Genomic DNA, 20025 nt, shown 5'->3' with positions numbered 1-20025 from the left:
CTGATTTGAGAGGTCAGATGTCAAATCTCACACATGCAATCTCCAGCTGCACATCATTCTACTACTCTTGATCTCTGTTTAAAGATATTTATCCAGACTCCTCTTTCCTTTTTTTTCAATTAATGGAAAAAAATTATTAATAAATCATAGAGTTCTTCACTCAATAGAAAAATATGTTTTAGGCTTTGTTATGCATTATTACAGACTTGTTCTGTAAATAAAAAGACACCAAAAATCCAGAGGTTAGTCTGCCCCAATCTCTTTACTATCCTCATGCTGTGTGGATCATCTTCCCTACAAGCAGCCATATGATGCATGATAGAAATAAAGATGCAGCTGGAAAAGGCAAAGCAGTTTCTCTTTCACAAAGTGAAACTGAATTACATATCCTACAAGTAACTGTGGGGCTCCTCATGCCAGCTTAGGGATTTCAGTGGCAGGAGCCAGACTTTGCAATGGTTTAGAGCAACCACAACTTTACCAAGTGTATGGAGTAGAAGCTCTGACACCTGTTCTGAACTTTAGCTCACCTTCTGCAGTGCACAAGAGAGACACATAAAGCAGGATGCTGGGGAGGCTGGAGCCTGCCCAGATCTCTGTCCAGGCAGATTTTGAATTAAATGGGAACAAAGGGAGTAACTGTAAAGCAGAGGAACTGAAATGCATGGAATGTTTTTGCCTAGAAAGGTTTTTGGTGAAAAGATATTTTAAAGGATACCAATTTGTAGTTCTCCTTCTTTTTTTTATCAGTATTTTCCCAATTTTACTCTAAGAAGAAACGCAGTTGAACTGAAGTTCACAAAGCTCTGATGCTTCCCAGTGCATAAACACAAATGGAGCTGATAGTTGTCTGAGGCTTCCAACACCTTTTAATTGCCTCAAATCTCTCAAGAGCTTTTTCTTTTTCCTTTATACTCCCTTTTACATTCTCCCCCATTAATCCTCTCTCTTCTCTTTCTTCCTGTTGCTCTGCTTCTTAGCTGACAAGCCCATCCCTATCCTTACATCTCCTGTTCCTTTTATTTGGGCGTCTCCTCCTCCAATCTCATCACTAATTCCAGGCTTGCTGCATCACTTTTCTTCCTACACTGGCTTTCCCAGCTCAGTACACAAACCCAGATGAGCACTGTGGCAACCAGACATGTTAACTCCTGAATATATCACTTCTTCTTGTCTCCATGCATCTTTCCCTTTCATCCTCTTTTAATAAATTTCTGACAAGCTGTTCATCCCACCCCTCAGCTCCCGCACTACATACGGCTAGCAGAACTCATCTCTGCTCACTTTAACACTGTGGAGTTAGATGTCAAGGTCTGACCACTACAGGATCCCTTTACACAGAGAACTGATAGGAAGGACTTGTGTCTTTCCCACCGGCTGCAAAGGGAAATGGTTGTGATTCACTGGAACACCTTTAACTTTCAGATTTCAGTTTTGGGGAAGATGACTGCCACCCAACAAAAAACCTGAACAGCAAACAGAATGGTGATTAGAAAATGTGAAGATTCAAACCAGGCTAATTCCACCCTTTTCATGTGCTGAGAGCTAGGAAAGCAGCAAAGTCTGCAGAGCAAATTGTTGGTTGCTCTGTTCAAACTTGAAACTATCTAAAGGCAGTTATGAAAGAGGTCATATCACATGAGGTCAGTAACAGTAGAGGACTGAACATAAACAGCCAGGGGATTTCTCCCAGTCCGATGTTCATAAAATATACATCCTCATCCTTAGGGGAAGAACAATAAAAATATGATTAGTATGTCTCTCTGTAGCTAAAGGGAATAAAAAAAAAAATTAAATACTTTGAGCATGAGGGTGTCCCAGCTGGCTTGTTGTAGCTAAGAACACTATAAAAGGCAACGCACCATAATGGCTTTGGCATTGAACCCCTGCTGACCTAACTATCTGGATATATCTGACTCTGTCAACAGAATACTTGGAATATTTTGCTGAGTTTGCTCTCTATTCTTGGACTTTTCTGTCTTTGCTAAGTAAATAAAACCTTTTGTACCATATCTTGTGAAATGGTGGATGCAGTTAACCCTCAATGGCAACAGTCAAGCATAAGCAGTACAAATATGTGTAGAAGTGAGGAGTCCTGATCCCTTCCCAGGTTTCATTCAATATACATGAAGATCTCAAAATGTTCTTTGAAGTAGATTGTGGTATACAAATCAGCAGGACTGTTACAGCTACAAAATTTAAACAGATTAGCTGGATACAAATCTCAAAATGGAAAACTTTAATTTTGGCACCAACTATCAAATCACTCGAGGAGAGATAATAATCTTCATAATCTTCAAATAATCCTGACACTTGGCACAAAAATTCTGACTGTTGCTTGCTTAAAGTGGCTTTTCAGAAAAAACCAACAAGTCCATGGAGTAAAGCTCCTACCTGGTCTAGACAATTGCTCCGTAGGTAGCGCAGGGCTTGTTGTATGCTCTGGGGAAGAGGCTGCCCCGTTCTCTGGACATGAACTATCAGGGGCACACCAAAGACATTCTTGTCCTTGTAGTCAGGGACTTTCATCCTCTTCATGAACTTTGGCACAGACCTGAAAATTAACATGAACAGGCTGCATGAAAAAAATCGGGGTATTTACACACCTTCTGAGTAACACTACTGACAGAAATTGGTAACTGGGGCCTTTTTAATAAAGATGGTGGAATAATGTTTGATGCACAATACACAGACACTTTACAATTTGCATAATTGATTAATTTCTTAATATCTGTAGTGGATGGCCTCTAAGGTATAGCATAACAATCAGCTCTAACAAGAACCTCTTACTATGCAGGTGAAGCCAATAAGTTTTAAAGCATCTTTTAGGGACTCACAGGAATAGCAGAGCAAACCTGAGTGGAGAGGGTATCTGAGGGAAAAGGAGCTGAATGATCCTTGATCTTGTACCAGTTACATGATTTAGTATTTCTATTGACTAAAACTTTACAATAAGAAATTATGGTGGGAAATCCCTATGTGTCAGATTCCTCCCTTGTGTTATATGACTTATTCTGGTTGAGCAAGTTAAGTGAAAGCTGGTGAGCTTGCTTTCTTCAAAAAATTGTGTTGAAAACAAGAACGAACTAGATTCCCTTTTTGGGAGTCATGACTGCCATTGAATTAAAATAAAAAAGATGAATATGACCTGAATGTGACTAAGAGTTTTGTCATCTGTGTGGGAAGAAGTAAAAAGTAATTTCAAATTATCTACTGAAGAAGTACAGTGCGTAACTCTGCAGCTATTTACAGTGCCTCTCCTAAAAATCCTTAGAGACTGATTATAAAAACTGAAGAAATATCTCTCAGGATGAAAATCTTGTACAAACAGTAGGACCTAGAATTTGCTGTATTTTAGTCTGCTTATTTCATGTTGGGTAAGGTGAGATTCATTTCAGTGCAGATGCCAGCTAGCCACAGGGAGTGCACCGAAGGAGAGCAGTGAAATGGGGATTAATTTTACTGAATTTTATTTATCTTACAGAGATTTAGAAAGAGTCAGCTGTCTGGGCTACCTCTATACCCACTCTAGAGAGAGACACCTCTGGAAGGTGACCCAAACCCTCAGCCTTGGTTATAATGGGCTGCTTTGGGGTTGCCTGTCTCTTTCCTCTGACCAGAACCAGCCAACCTAACTTTCTCAGGTTAGGTTTATAACATATTTTAACTTTTGCTAATGACTGATGTCAGTGAGGTGAATCTCACATTTATCAATTGTATCTATTTTTTAATTTCTAAGGGAAAACTTGTCTTAATGTAGCTCACAGATGAATTTAGTGGGATTTTGGGGAGGTGGTTTCAGCATGAAAATCACAATATAAATATCAAGTCATTCTGTATCTGGACTGGGTGCCTCAGTGTATTAGGGAAAGATTCTGTCGTCCTTTTGATTATTTCTCAGATACTTTTAAACTCTTATTCATGCCCATTTCCATTTCTGGTGTACCTCAATCTGTGGGGCCCACCAGGGCTTTTTACCATGAAACACACAGGTTTCTGTAGCCAGTTGCTAGAGAAGGAGCCACATAGTGAGCTTTCACATCCAAGTGCGCTTCCCTCCACTCCCTGAGTGACCAGGTAGCTGTAACAGCTGCCAGGGCTGCAAGCTCCCTCTAACACAGGTCCAGGCCTAGGCCAAAGCCTGCATCTTTCATTTCTAGAGAAAAGTCCCATAACTATTCTAACCCTTCTTTTAAAGCACAAAGAAAGCAATATCAAACACATGAAGCAGCAGCTGTTTCTTTTTGCATCACCAAATGAATACTGGGTAGGACTTACTGTAAACTTTTCCTACTTTATAGTCACTCTCTCCTATTCCTGTTTATTTTTCTGGAACTGTAGCATTGTTCAAAAGGCCAGGGTTGCCTCTTTGTTAGAGCACAGGAATGAAGCCAGATTTCCAGGATCTATTTCTCACTTTGCCAACGAGCCACGAGGCAGCAATGGATAAAAAGGGACATTTTCAAATCCCACACTTGAAGTCAATGGTTCCTTCTAATTGCATTTACTTAACAGCAGAGTAACAGAATTAGGAGAAACTATTTTCTTCTAAAAAGCCTCCTTCCAGTTACCAGGGGTACTCACCAGGTCCAGCCATGTTTGTTTGACATGGAGTACTTTTCCATGATGGCAGTGAGACGAAGCAGAGAGAATTTTTGCAGTAGATTCAGCTGGGCTGCTGACTGGTTGCTGATGTGAAGCGATGCAATGGAGCGGCTCAGGCGATGAGAGATTTGGAAACTCTGCCATCGTAATTGCCTTTAGCAAAAGAAATGGTAGAAAAATCAGAGAACTGCTTTGGTTGGGCAGAAAAGATGGTGTACAGTGAGACAGGGCTGGGCAATGTATAAAACATACATAAACACACACATGTGTGATGGCTTGCGGTGTGCCAACTGAAAGGAAATGTACCTTGGAGATAAATACAACAATTTAGTCAATCTCTTTAATTTCAGAAATGCCCAAGTTTTGTTGTTTTAACATTAGATTCACAAGTGGGTGTGGGTCCTGTCCATATACCTGGGGAAGCAGTGCTGCCTGCTATGGTCTTTAGCCCACACACTTCCAACAGGATGTGGGAGATTTAGAGACACTAATGTTCTTTGCCTGACTCAGAACTGGTGTTTGATGCCTAGTCCCTCATCTCCCAGGGGACTGACCTGACCACTGAGGTATTTGGACATGAGATTCTCCAAACAGCTCTGTTATTAAATGTTGAAGGACTTTTTCAAAAAAGGATTAAATCCTGTGTCTCCTTAGCTAGAGCTATAACCACCAAGCTATGAACCATTCACATCTTTTTACTCCAATGCACTTTCTCTGTACACTGGATTAATCAGAAAAAAAAAAAAAAACAACCTTAATTTTATTTTCTTATTTTACTAAATACAAGTTCTGACTCAAATCCTAAAAACTTTGGCACTGCTCATTTACTCAGTAGTTTCTTCCAGTCCACTTTCACTTTTGTGGTGGTGGTGAGCAAGCACAGGCAGCAGCAAACCATGGCGTGGCAGAGTCCTCTGTGAGGGTGTGACAAGACTGACAGCAGATCAGAAGATACCAGTATTATCAGAAAATACTAGGTATGTTCTTTCTGCTTTTGCACTTACAAAGCCACCCTACATGCAACAGTTTAGACCCACAAAGGCATTTGCCCAGGACCATTGGTACTTGGCTTGACAGGAACTCATCACTCTGACTTTAAACAGGTCTGTAAACTATCAACAAAATTCCACTTTTCACTTTATTAAGAAGTCAGTCATTCACCATCATTTCATCCCACCCATGTCAGGGGCTGGGGCAGCATAGGAAAGTTCTCTTTGAGCACAAAGGGGCACATTTTTAAAGCAGATCAGTACGTTAAAGAAGTGCATAGAGCTACAGATTCATAAAGACCTGTGTGCATAACTTAGAAGCCAAATTAAAAATACATCCTACAACATATACAGGGTCCTGCTATGTAATCAATGGATCAAGGGATAAAAAAAGCCTTAGTTTGCTCTATTAAACCAATTCTGCATTGATTCCATGTAGGAATCTCCACAGCAGGATGTCCCTTCCCTCAAAATCCCACCTTTCCCTGGGAAGCCCCCATCTCCATACAGGATGAACACTACTGTAATGGTACTCTGTGCCTTCTGACTGCCAAGCTGAGAACCTCTGCTTCATTATATTGTATTTTACAGTCCGTGGATTTGTATACAAAATTTTGCTACTTACCTGCTTGGCCTTGTGAGCGATGCTCCAACCCCAGAGTCCCTCCTGTCCCTAACACCAGTGGCTTCAGATTCATTCAGGGATGTTCCATCTCTGTCCATGTCGCTCGGGGTGGTCCGGCCATCAGACACAGAGTTTCCTTCAAAATCAAGAGTGATCTGTGTAGGGGACTGGAAAGGCAGTGATGGGGATTCCCTGACTGACACATCACCAACCGGCAGACCTGGCAACACCTTCTTTGACCAGCCATCTACCACCTCCTGCAGTCCATTGACATGTTGCAAAATGTCATCCAACTGAGGAAAAAGGACATCTTTCTCTATATCCAGGAGGTCCCCAGTACTAGCATACAAGTGGGAACCTGGCACATTGTCATAAATACTAATTCTGCTCTCTTTAGGACAGCAGGCCATCAGTCCGGATTCCTTTGGAGTAGAGCAGTTCTGCTTTCCCAAAGAGATGCTCCCTGTCCTCCAGTTTACACTGTTACTGTTGTCTGTAGGTGAGAGGCTTTCGATAGAAAGTGCCTTTGGGAAGGTCCCTGGTTTGTGATCCTTGGGAATGTGCACAACCAAGTTCTCTTGGGAATGAAATTCATTTTTGAGGTTTTGGTCCACCACTTGCCGTAAGGCCGTTCCTGCCAGAACATCCACGTCCTCCAGGTACATCCCACCTCTCTTGTTTGCTTCATGGCACTTGCGTTCCTTCAAACACGGCGTGCTCACCCCACTGCTGCTATTTTCGGACTGACTGCTGTCACTGCTGGATTTGGCAGGAAAGGGAAGCCCTCTTTTGACTGAATCTTGCCCCAAATTCTGGAGATCACCATTGACTATCTGTACACAGTGCATGTCTTTCAAGGATTTTGGCTCAAACTGAAGAACCGGTCCGCTGATCTCTAAAGGACCTGTTCTTCCCGAGCCTTTTAGTTTTCCATGCACAGCTTTTGCTTTTAGCGTCTCCATGCGTTTTAGAAAGGTTTTCGCTCTGGCTCGTGTTGGATTTTCATTCTTCAGGCCGTCCTTGGGGGACGGGGCGGTGTTTATTGCAGCAGAGTCCTGCAGCAGCGTGCTTTCCACATCATGATGGGCAGAGCAGTCGCAGGCCTCCCTGGCAGCGCTGGTGGTGCCAGATTGGCTCCTGTTGTCACTGCCCCCACTGCTCTCGCTGTGAATTGATGAGAGCTCAGGTTCGCTCAGATCTGTGAGGACGCTCTCACTGCTTGTCGTGTTTTTCATTTTAATGTCCCCAGAAGAGCCATGTCTGTCAGATCGGTGAAGCAGAGCGTCAATGTCGTCCACCCGCGACCATCGTTTGCTCGTTCTTTGGAAAGTCCATTTATTACTGATAGCACAGAGATCTTCTTCATCTGAATCTTCACTCTAGGAAAAAAGCAAGTGGCACATGTTAAAATTGTGTGCTATTTGAATTAATGCGATTGGGCTGCTCCAGGTGAGCAACAGGCAACAAAGTCTCTCTGAGCCAAGTTTGTGGAAGGCTGGTCGTCAGTCCTTTCATAACACACTCTTTCATTTAATTGTAAAGACTGCAAACATCTTAACAAGAAAGGAATAAAAGCCTGCTCCATGTTAGGAGTCCCACTGATACCTCTTGGCTTCCATGGGCTGCCTGTGCACTGAATTGTGTAGGGCTGATGCTCACAGTGACTGTTTAGGAAAAAAAAATGTTTTGAAAGGCCAAAGTAAAGGAATCCTGATTTGCAGGAATGGTGTTAAGATACACATGGTAAAGACAGGGAAGTAGCTTGGTACTACAGCAATGTGAGCTATTTAAAAATCCAAGACAGCAAATATCTGGTGCTGCACGTAGGTTTGCAGTGAGAACTAAATAAACATCTATAAACTTCACGGGCCAGATACATCTAACAAGATTTATGTTTCAGGAATATAGCAACAGATAAATAATCATGATGCTTAAAAGAACAGTAAAAAAAATATTTGGCAGTATTGCTTAGGGTGTGTCTGAGTGCAGGCAAAGGAAAGCAGAGAAGGCAGCCATGGGGGTGTGGGCAGGAGGAGCAGCCAGGCTCAGGCTGGCATGGGGCAGCACCTGCAGCTGAGGTGAGCTTTCCTACAGTGGGCAACCACTGCCTTCACTGTGTCACCAGTAGAGGCACCCCAAACTTGATGACCTGAAGCCTGCCCCACTGTCTCTGGCTTCTCCCGAGGCAGCAGCATCCCACAGCCCTTCCTGGTCTCATCCCTCAGCCTCAGGTGTGCAGAGCTGTGCTTATGTTTAGGTAGCTCCAGGAGCTACTCTGCAATGCACAGAATGTGTGCCTTGAAAAAAAATGTAGATAAAAAACCTCACTCTATGACATTTTTCTCATCTGTTTGCCCAAACAAAAAGATACCTGTTCAGCATGAAGCCCACAGTTGCTAATGAGTATCCTTTGCCTGACTTTGAACTGGACTTATACTGCATTATTCTTGTGCATTTGTTTTAAAGCAGAACAAACTAACTTCACCTACATGACATTCAAACAGCTCTTCACATTCTTGGAAGCAGTATGAAGGCAGTAAAATATGACAGGCTGTCAGACTAAAATGAGGTGCTAAACCAGAAAGACTATTTCGGGACTGGAAAAATTCTCATTTTAAAAGTCTATTATTAGAAGTATTTTTATGTGAAGTTTCGATGGTAAAGTTATCTCCAATCTTTGACTTGATCTTTGCTGGCCTGTCTAATTGAAAAATGTAAACCAAATTTTACAAGAGCACCCAAAACCTTAAATAACGTTAAACCTCAAAAGCTGGAGATTGGGATCAGTAGCGTGCTAGGTCTCACTGATGCCATAAACTTTTGCCAGTTTATCACTCTAAGTCAGCCAGATGTTTTAGATCATGTCCAAACCATAAAATAAAATATAGCTGTGAAATTTTGCATTTAGGCATTCATCTTTCTTTTGTTAACACTGAGGTGTGCAGTGCTCCTGTGAGTTTACAGGAATGAATGGAGACCCTCATTCTGTGGCTTGGTAAAGAGAAAAATTGGGCACCTAGCGAAGCATGAGGAAAGGGGCTAGAAAAGGCAAATACTGCTTTGGCCATTTTGTCTGCAGGGAAGAAATGGCACATCAGACAGTTCTACCTTTGTTTTAATTCCACAGCTTGCTGTATGCATATATGGACCAAAGGACTGCATAGCCTCAGGAACTTAAGAATCTATTTATTGTGGTCTTAGTAGTGCCACAAGGTGGATATTTTAAAAACCGCAAGGGTACGTACTTTTAAATATTTAGTAGTGGTAATTATATCTACAAAGCATACCACTGCTGAAGCGTTGGTGGCACCAGCCAGCAGGATAAACATATTTTTAAAATTTGTTCTACATTGCAATATGCCAAAGGGACCTTAAAGAAGATTCTTGGCTGACACAAATCCCTGTAGCTGCACTGACATTACTGTATGAGCTGACAGGATTTAGCCTGTATTTTCTACAAGCTGGAATCGATTAAAGTAGCCAAAGTGGTAGAGACATTGCAAAAAACACCAAGAAGAGAGCACAGAGCAGAAGACAGAAATAAAAATAAATTCGGTGGTAAATATACTTTAAATAAAAATTTGGTGGGGTTTTTATTTTGTGGGGGTTTTTTTATGTTTTTGTTTTGTTTGTTTGAGTTTTGGTTTTTTGGGTTTGTTGTGTTTTTTGGGGTTTTTTTTTGTTTTTTTTTTTTGACAAAGCAGAGATGAACAGAAATGGATATTGATAGTAAACAAGTTTTGCCTCTAACCACAGCAAAGACAGGATTACATTCTGCCCAAGAATTACTTAGAATATACAGAAGCTTTTCAGTGTCAAAATTTGCAGCTCAATTAAATAAAGGCTTAGTTTCTTTTAATTCTTTTAATTGATAAAGAAACACGCTTGTGTTTCATCAGAAGCAAAATCAGGCAAATATGAAACGAAATATCTGGATGCTGAGATACTGCCATGGTGACTCACTACAAATTCAGCTGCACCATGAGTCCTATGACAGACTGTGCTTTTCTTTTGATGAAATCAATAGAAATTCTGGAAGCCACGAACATCCTGAATGACCCACTGTTCTTGTCAGATATCTGAGTGTCCTGACAAACAAAACTGTCCAAAAAAAAAATGTTGAGAGCATTTAGCCCACCCACATGTCACCAGCTAGGGGGACAGCGGATCAAGAGAAGGTCTGCAAGCAATGATTCATCTGACACAGGCAGAGCAGACATTTTGGAGCAGTGACTGTATATTTCTACTGACCTGGGGTGAAATCAAGTGCACCACTTTGGAGCATATTCAAAAGTCCAGTTAACACCATTATGTTTGGGAAGATGAGAAGGGGCAAGTTTCTTGAGGACTGACTGGTAACATTTGCCAAAGAGAAAGAGGTTTTGATTCACAGATTTGTCACAGCTGATTTAAAATAGTACAGCTTTTTGACTGAGGGTGTACTTGCCTGAAATACAGAGGGATGCTAACAAAAGGCAAATAGTGGATTTATTTGCAGTGGAATTCTGCCACATTTTTCCAGCTGGGGGCAGGAATTCTCATAAATCGACAGCTGCAGAAGGCAGTTAATCCAAAGGCTAATCTCTGTCTGTCCAAATCGCTTACAGACATATTTGCAACACATACATGAGGATTTCTGTTTGCATCTTGATGAAGCCAAGGGAAGACAGCAGCCCACGGTGGGAATGGTCTGGGTGGGAGAGTGGGCAGCAGGGAACGCTCATGCTGAGCTGTCTTTCACAGGAGCCTTGCCTGGCAGCTTGCTTGGCCATATTTTGGTCAATCACTCAAGCAGCTGTGCTAGTCCTGTGCATACCTGTTATGCTGAAGCTCCAAAGCAGGCTGATTTTGCATTTCATTGTTCAGATCACCATAGAGACTATTAGGAAGGCAGTATCCACAGCCAAAGATTTATTTAGTTTGGTGATCAATTTCAGACCCAGTTTCTGGCTTTTATGCTTGCATTTACATTTCCTACTGTCAGCAGGCTCTCCTTCCTCCTCTTCTCCCACCCACATTCTCTTCTACTTTAAGTTGCTCTGTATCTGTGGACTAAAATCTCCTCCAACTCCTCTTTGCCTACATTTTTCTGTGCTGAACTTCTCCGTGGCCTTGTGTAGGTATGGACCCAATTAGTTTCTGTCCTCTTAAAGAGTACTAACTAGGGCCATGTCTCTTCCACCACAAATTAGTGGTCATCTGCAAGGAGAGCTGCTGAGGACTTCAGTCCATTCAGAACAGGGAGGAGTGGCAGCAAAAAATTAATGAAAAACAAACGTAACCAAAAAAAATCCTCCCTTTTCAACACAACATAAAACCCAAGACAAGAAAAACCCCTGATGCAGTGATGTCCCTGCAGCTCCAGGGAATGGACAAAATAGAAGCTAAAGAGGCTATTACACAAAGGAATAAATATTCCTGTGCCAAAGCAGGATATCTGGACTTTGAAACCATCCTCTGTTCAAGTTCCCTCAAACACTGAATAGAGTATGATGAGACTGAATTTGCAAAAAACATCAAAAATTCAGCTCGTGGAGTCAGTTTTTAAAAAGCACTAGGAAAACACTCTAGGAAGGAAAAACAGGAACCAAGATTTCTCAGAGTTGACAACTACCATTGTACAACACTCAAGGACTTTGGGGAATTTGTGACCAGGAAACCAAACATTCAACAGTTAATGCTGGACATGTTACAAAACTCTCAAAATCAACAGGCTGTTTCTGCAGCCCTCACTGAAACCCTTTATGCTCAGATAATTCCCATGTTACACAGAAGCTTGTAAGGATGACAGAGTTTATTTGCATATTCTTAACTGGGAAGAAGTCAGTACAAGAAACAAAGAAAAGCTGTTGTTTTCATCTGAGCAGCTTCCATTTTTTCTGAGCAGGATTTTCCACTGTGTACTCATATAGCACTGACAAACAAGCCAGTCTAATGAGTTTTCACCCGCTAACTTTAATTGCACACATGTAGAGTTTAAGTACTGTGTGAGCCCTTCTAACACACGTAGTATTTACTCATAGTTCCTATTCTATTTATAATTTCAAGATTCAGCAATTCACATGCGACCAGATAATGCTGACATGCATGTTCAAAGTAAAATAACTCACTTTTAAGAGCATTATTGAATTAAAGGCTAAATTGGGGTGGTCTTGTCACAAAAACCAGGGTATATTTACTGAAGTTCCCTTACCTTTTTTCTTTGGAAGTTCACATCGAGTTTCATTGAGGCGCACTTGTTCAGTGTGTTCAGCCGTCTACAGGGCAAAGCAAATTCAAAAGATTAGCAGTCTCTGACTAAAGGACATGACTTTTTGCAAGTTCAAAACATATTCTCTTATCTTATTGTAGGGTGCCAACCACATATAACAGCTTCAGAAAGGACACTGGTCATCTATTCCAGCTACATGACCACTGCATGAAAAGGGACCCTTAGTTTCACTTTACTTGACAGCCAGGTTTGATAGATTGCTTTTTAATTCATAGACATTTCTGTACTTAGCACAAGAAACAACTATAAACAAACACCTGTGATAGCTGGGGAAATGACAAGAGAAGGAGGTGAGTTGCCTTATGCAAAGGCATCAAAAATGACTGTAACATAATTGGCCTAAAATAGGGATTTCAAAGTACTGGTGAAAGACCAAACAAAAAACCAGCTGCAGTTCCTCACTTCTGGCAGTTGGCACTTCTTTAAAAAAGTTGACATAAAGAACTTCTAGCTGCTGCTTAAAAGTTTCTCCAAAGCTTTTCTCCTATCTGTGTATCTTACACACAGGTTAACGCACCCAACATACAAAAAATCTAACGTTTTAAAATAAATATTTTTAGCTATTTTTGACCATGTTCATACTAATGTTACCAGAGTCTCTGTAAGGCTTCTGCTCCTTAAATCCAAGGCTATCCTGTGATGACAGTGAGTTGAAATGACAATCTCTGTGTATGTGTGTGTGTGTGTGTGTGTGTGTGTGTGCATGTGTGTGTTCATGTGCAAGGACAGCCAGAGGACAAGTAAACATGCCCTTTCAATAGAGAACCTCCTGTGGTAATGATAATTGATTTGGTTTTATTTATACATAAAGATCGTGATCCATGAAACCATCCAAATTCTAAAAGCAGAGGCTCAAAGTTAAATATGTTTGACTTTGAAAATTTTCCAAATCTAGGACTGAATTTCAAAATGAAGAGAGGCAGAGTGAGAGAGCCACATGCCCACAGCCACAGGCCCACAACAACTCCTCTGTTGGCTGCTTGCATCTCCTGTGTTTTTATAGCAAGACCTGTCTCTGTTGCTTTTGGGTTGCAGGGAGAGGCCTTCAATTTCCAGACCTTAATATTTGAAATGCATGTGATAAGTTACAAGGACACATGAAAAAAGTATCAGATCAATAATATAATCTCTCACATAAGAAGATTATGGCATTAACATATTTCTCTGCAGAACTTGCAATATTAGAATACCTTTCAGATTGCCACCACTAACAAAGAACAGACCCACCAAATGTGGATCTTCCTTAAAAAAAAATCCCTCTGAAAATATCACCTGCTCTTTTATAGATCAAATATTCCTCCCTAGCTCAAGCCAATAAATCTGTTATGCTGCATCAGAAAAGTCCTGTGCTCGTGGTATTAATTTGGGTTTAATGTATGCACAAGCACACCCTGCATGCATGATAGCAATGTTGAGATAAATTCCAGGGTTTGTGGCTGTGTAGCTATATCTGCAGCCTTCTGCCCACAAATCTTCTTCTGGGATTACATCTATTATTGCAAAACTCCTCTTTTGCCCAAACACAGAATTTCTCAACCCAAAGTAGCATTTTCCTGGGGCCCTGGGGCTGAATAATGTTCAGTGCTTCATTCGAGCACAAAATGTTTAAATGTGTGTATTGATACCAATTCCAAGTATGCAGAGGCACATTTTCAAATGACTCCAGCCCAGCCTTCTATCTCTGGGGACAGTTTCTTAGTGCTGAATATTGGCTAATATTGGAGTCCCTGCACCTCTTTGTCAGCTAGCCTGTGCTGAAGGGAAAAGTCTAGCTACATTTCCACACTTGCTCCACCAAAACCAAAACTACTTTTTACTGGGCGCCAGGGAGTTTAACCCCAGGTTTTAAATTCACCCCTCTGCAAAACATTGTTATGTTTTTTGGGGCTCTTCCAGTGGAAAGATTTGCCAGTGAAATTACAGAACTAATGATCATATTTGTGAGTTTGTCTGGTACTAACAGCTCAAATCAAAATCAGTCTTTTCCAGCTTCTCTCGCCTTGTTGATGTGCCAGTTGTGGCAGAAAGCTTTTTTTCATCAGTTTACAGTTGTCAGATGACTGACAGTCAACTCCTCAGCAAGTCATTTGAAAAGAAAAAAAACCCAGAAGTTTCTGGCTACAAAGGCTGTCACCAATGTTCCAGCTGAAGTGAGAGGAGCACTGCACTTTTATGCCACTGCTTAAAAAACATGGGAAAAGAATGCCTGTTTGTATTGTTAACAAAACACAAAGTCTGGGCTTGAGAAAAGGCAGGGAAAACCACATTAAATAAACACAAGAGAGGTGGCTATATAAAACCCAAATAATCTGAGAGGCATTTGAAAGTGTATCTGGAAATTTCTGCGTTGTCAGGGAAAGACTGGAAAACATGTATTACAGCGTTTCAGTGATGTTAATTTTATTTCTTCTCATCAAAGGTGGCTTAAGATTTTTAAATAATTCTTAAAAAGCCAGCAAAGATTTCAGGTGCCCAAGCAGATGTTTTTGGTGCTATTTTAGATCCCCTGGAGTATCAAGCCTGGCCTTCAGCTGCAGGTTACCTTGGTCCAGACAACCCATGGAGAAGTCTGGGCTCTCTGAGGAGACTTAAGATGGCCACAGACACAAGTCCTTAGGGCTCTGAATCCCAGTGCTGTAATTGTTAACTCTTATGAGAGACATTCTTCAGAAGCAGGAAATCTCCTCCTTTTGCATTCTTTACAGCATTGAGCAATGTCTACAAACAAATGCAAGCTTGTAGCTATGCAGGCTCAGGCCAGCTGGAAAACCTTGTGGGGGACCTGTTGTCCTGCTTTAAGAGCAATCCAAGTACAAGGGAGCAATCTAAGTAATAGGGAGACAGCTCTGAAGTGAGTTTGAGTTCCAGGTGGATCCCTGGACCTGTTCTGCAGCTACTTTCAAGCAGGTGCTTTGGAATGCAGCCAGGGCTACAGGCCAGCCATGAAGGAAAGGCATCACGGGGAGGACAAGCATGGAAGTACAGTGTCTTCTGCATCAGCAGATCAGCAAATGCCCTCTCTTATGGATTTTGACCAGGAAAACATGCTGTGTGGTTCTGTAAATGGCCCTCTGAGGGAACCACAACACTATTTCTTTGTTTTATTGTTATTCCTAACCAAGTTTAGGTGCTACGTACACATGTCCGTGCCTGGCTTCTTCTTGTGCTGTCAGCTTTGGGAAGAGGACATCAAGCTCTTGATGCTGGGCTTTACTGAGGTCTTAACACTGAATAAGAGTCCTCCCAGCACGATTAGGGCTGGTGTGCTAGGCTGGCACTGGCATGTCCCTGCTCCACCATTTTTGTGCATGAAGAGAATATACTATTTTCCAGTCCTATCGCCTTTGTATCATGGCTGCTACTGAGGGAGTCACCTTGTAGGCTCCGGGCTCACATGAGATGAATACTCTCTCCTGGAAGTCAGTGGGAGCCATTCTGCCACCTCCAGAGCAGGGCTTTGTGTCCTGCATGGGGAGAATCAGGCTTGTCCCCCAACAGCACCTAGAGCAAGATAACCTAGCAGATGGTACTGACTGCATGACTGCATCCATTGATATGCATCCACCATTTCAGAACTTTGGTGAGAGGATGTCCCATCCCATACAGCAACCTTCACTTTGTTTACAAGCTGTCTGAGAGACAACAGCTATGGAAAAATAAAATGCTCTGGAAAAAAAGACTGCTTGGCACAGCTCAAATTTTAAGAGCTTGGTTTAGGAAACTGTATCAGGCTGTTATATACTTGTTCTTCATGTTCTTAGTCACTGTATTTACGTGAATACAAAAAGTACAACATGGCTTGGCTTCTCCTTCTCACCTTCTTATCACAGCAGCCACAAGAGTTCCCAGAGCAGAGTTGGTTGCTGCTATTTTGGATGTGACACAGCTATAAAATTTTCATGCTCAATTATTGTTTTGGCAGGATGACAGCGTTTGCCTGCAGATTGCCTGGCAATTCTCTATTGTTCATTACTCAATAAAATCTGAGTGGAATCTCTTGATAGATACGCCTCTAACCCAAAGGCCTCAAATTTGGTTTTTACTCTGCCAAATTTTCGAATTATGTTGTAAACAGCAGGAATGTTAGAATATCTCAAAAAGGTCACTGAAATCTTTTACAACAGGGAGTCTTAGACTTTCTGACTAAAATACTACCAGCTGCCTTAAAAAAGGCTCCTCCTCATTTGTGCCTCACGTTGTCTGGTATACTTCAATGCCATAAGAAAACTGATTATAAAATGAGATTGAGAGTCTGATTTCAACCCACAAGAGCAGAGAAATTCAGTGTTTATGCTATTACAATTCAGAGCTAAAACTGCTCAAACTGATTATCCATGCTGGCATTTCAGCTTCAAAATTATCTTCCAAAAAGAAATGAGAAGCCCGTTTTGTTCAGCACTATGTGCTGAATGCACTATTAGTCAGCGTGATGGCTTGGTCACGCACAGCTTTAAGGGCAGCTTTGAATGTTAGAAGAATGGAAGTTTGACTGCCAACCTGGGAATCTGCACACAGAAACAATAACCGGCCTTTTATGACTTTCTCTTTCCTCAAAGTGCATCACAGCCTGCAGCTCTCATGTGGTACACTGGCATGCACCTTGCAGTAACACCATTGCAGAGCAAAGGAAGGGCAGAGAACTGGCCACAGTGATCAGCTGAGCTGTGAGGTATTCCATTGCACTGGAAAACTTGGGAGATGCTGGTTTGATAGCTCATAGAGTAACAAAGCTGGAACTGAGGGCAGCAGCTGACACTCTTCACTGTTTCTGATGAATCTGAATCTTGGCATTTGGTACAATGGCTTTTTATGGCTCGCTTTCAGTGAAGGGCTTGAAGCTGCTGAGTTACACCCAGTTAAATGTCTGCAATCTGAAAACATAAACTGTACATAATACTTGCATTTTTAATATTATGAGAAGCTATTCCTTTTTAAGATCTGAGGTGTTTTAAAACTCCCAACAAAAATTCAAGCAAACAGGTATTGTCTTCTGAATAAAATAATTACAGAAGAAGTAGTTAGAGAGTAATAAACCCATTTATCTTTAAAGTGTGGAAATATCTGTGTCTATGCTTTTTTTCTATAGGTCTCATCATTGTCCCTTGATTTAGGCTAATGTAAAGTATTTTTTCCCATGAGTGCATCTATCTAGCTGCTAATTAATTTTCCAAACCCTCATATTTTAATAAAAGAGAAAAAAAACCCAACCCAACCAAGTCTCTAGCTTCTCAGCTTGCAAAATAATCCTCATAAATATATCAGCATAGTGTAACTGTAGGTGTATCTGTGAGTCTACAGAGAGGCTGGAAGAGCAAGAGATAAGCTGTTCCCATTTTTAGCTGTGTAGGTGTTGGCTGGCTGGTGACCATGACTGCAGCAACACCATTGCCAATTACTCCAGAGAAGAATGATTAGGGAGAATCACAGAGCTATGAAATGACTATATCTCACTGTTTTCTCTCACAAGAAAGGGGCAGGAGCAGACATCTTTCTTGCATTTTTAATGGCCCTTCAATTTTGTGGTAAAGGGCAGAGGGGAAGAGATCTCAATCTCCTATCTCTATCACTTTCCAGTTCCCAAACTACAGCAAAATATGTCTTCCATCATGCCAGACTGAAGCAGGGGGATGTACATATGTATGGGAAGGAGGTATCTCAGGTGTGTGCATCTCAGGCACAGCAGTCTCTCTCAGCAAGCAGCACAGAACAGCAGTGGATCAGGCATCTGTGAGAGAGACCACTGGAGAATCCAGGTCTTTCCTACTGGTTTACCTTCAGACACAAAGGCTATTACACAGAGAAAGAGAATATTCTGTTCCCCATAGCCACAATAGACAGAATGAGTAGCAACAGGTCTTGCTTGCAGCAGGGGAATTTTAGAAAAGCAATCTGACAGCTATGCCCAGAAACTACCTGGATCTGCCAGGAAGGGGGGCATAGCCTGGGGTGGAGAGGTGGACTAGATGAAGTCTCTTCCAGCCCTATTTTTGGTGCTTCTCAGAAACCTTCTCTGCATTCCTCCACCACAAACTCATTAATCCTTACAATGTACAGTATGATGTGGAACAGCATCTCCTAAAGCCATCTCTGCTGACTTCAGCCACAGTTGCAGAAGGGGAAATAGAGTCTTGTCCAATTATGCTGTTGGTGTTGTGAAAGTTTCCATAACATGTAATGAAGCCTGCTTGGTTAAGGGCCAGATGCTCCTTTGTCCTGACTTGAAGAGGAGAGGAGCAGAGCCCAGCTTGAGCTGAGCACAGGGGAAAGAAGAGGGGAACAATGTCTCTGCAATGTGGTTTTGCAAAACTGCCACAGAATTGCTGTGTTTTGAGTCCTGGGGGACAGGACTTGAGCAATGCAGTATGGTATATTCATCACAGAGTATAAAAAGCAAGATAAACAGCAAACACAGGACCGCTGGGAGGGGCACAGCACTGATCAATTGTAGCATCTGTACTGCTGGGGGGTCTGTAGTACTGGGTCTGGTCCCACTTCTGTTACTGGTGCCAAATGACAGTACCAAGGGAATCACATCAGTATAAAAACTGTGCCTGCTGCCAGAGAAAAGGGCTTGCTGAATTCTCTGCAATGAAGTTTCATCTTTTTTGCTGGACTTAGCCATAAGAGTTATTAATGTGCAACTCAAATGTGACTCTCATTTATTCAGGGTTTGCTTGCACTACTGCTGGTTATTAAAAAGCATCCGTTTCAAATCCATTGGATTTGGGTCTTCTCAAATTATGTGATTGTTTCTGTGAGTGTAGTGGGTCTCCTACTGCAGCATCTTCTGTAAAAGAAATTAACTCAGAATGGTGGCATTATAGATCTCATCACTTAATGCACCTGGACAAGCACACACCTCAATTGCTGCTATGCCAACACTTAAAAATCATCTCATGCTTTTAAATTATCAGGAAAGAAACTTGGAGTGTTATTTACCTGCAAAGAGGTTCTACAAGGTCCTTGTCAAGAAAATCATGATCTTTCTTTACTGCAGCAATGTCAATGGGAAACTGGGAGTCTGTAAAAGGAGACACAATATTAAGATGACCACTTGCTACTCAAGTGGAAACACATTGTCTACATCTAAATTGCTTTGCATGTGCTTGCTCACTGAAATCTAGTATGACCAATTTCACTCAGCTCTGGTTCCCTTCCAGCTGTATCTGTGACCCTTCCTGACACCATATTGGGTTTTTTTCTGTTAGAGGTATAGCTGAACATCCACTGCATTAGAGTGATAGCAAAACTATTTCATATTGGATTTAAAAAATACTTCACTGTTCATTTTAGCACCTTGCACAAAAGGATGAGATCAGGGAATTACCACCACACTTACTTTACATGAGCAACAAGGTTTTCCCTTCTCATTACAGTGGCTTAATTAGTTATTTGCTACACAGACTTTGCCAAAGCCCCAGAAATGTTCTGTGCTTTTTGTTTTTAAACCAGATCCAAATAACAATGATTTCAGACAGAGGGTTACTGAAAAAACAGACAAAGAAAAAACCAAAACCCCAAACTGAATTATAATC

General features: G+C 41.6%; 1 protein-coding gene across 11 annotated transcripts in view; it reads right to left on the bottom strand.

The window, feature by feature from the left end:
• The window catches only part of STARD13 (StAR related lipid transfer domain containing 13), a 287066-nt gene that overhangs the window by 15771 nt on the left and 251270 nt on the right, over positions 1–20025 (bottom strand). For all 11 annotated transcript variants that reach the window (XM_041487316.1, XM_041487313.1, XM_041487314.1 and 8 more), the window contains 5 exons: positions 19430–19511; positions 12413–12476; positions 6220–7598; positions 4585–4758; positions 2395–2554 (listed from right to left, as the gene is read on the bottom strand). In XM_041487316.1, the coding sequence (XP_041343250.1) occupies positions 2395–2554; positions 4585–4758; positions 6220–7598; positions 12413–12476; positions 19430–19511 (1859 nt within the window). The remainder of the gene's footprint in view (positions 1–2394; positions 2555–4584; positions 4759–6219; positions 7599–12412; positions 12477–19429; positions 19512–20025) is intronic.

The sequence above is a fragment of the Pyrgilauda ruficollis genome, unplaced genomic scaffold (assembly GCF_017590135.1).
Source record: "Pyrgilauda ruficollis isolate IOZ18807 unplaced genomic scaffold, ASM1759013v1 scaffold8, whole genome shotgun sequence".
NCBI lineage: Eukaryota > Metazoa > Chordata > Aves > Passeriformes > Passeridae > Pyrgilauda > Pyrgilauda ruficollis.
Note: the sequence above shows the minus strand (reverse complement) of the source record. Positions and strands in the feature narration are given on the sequence as shown.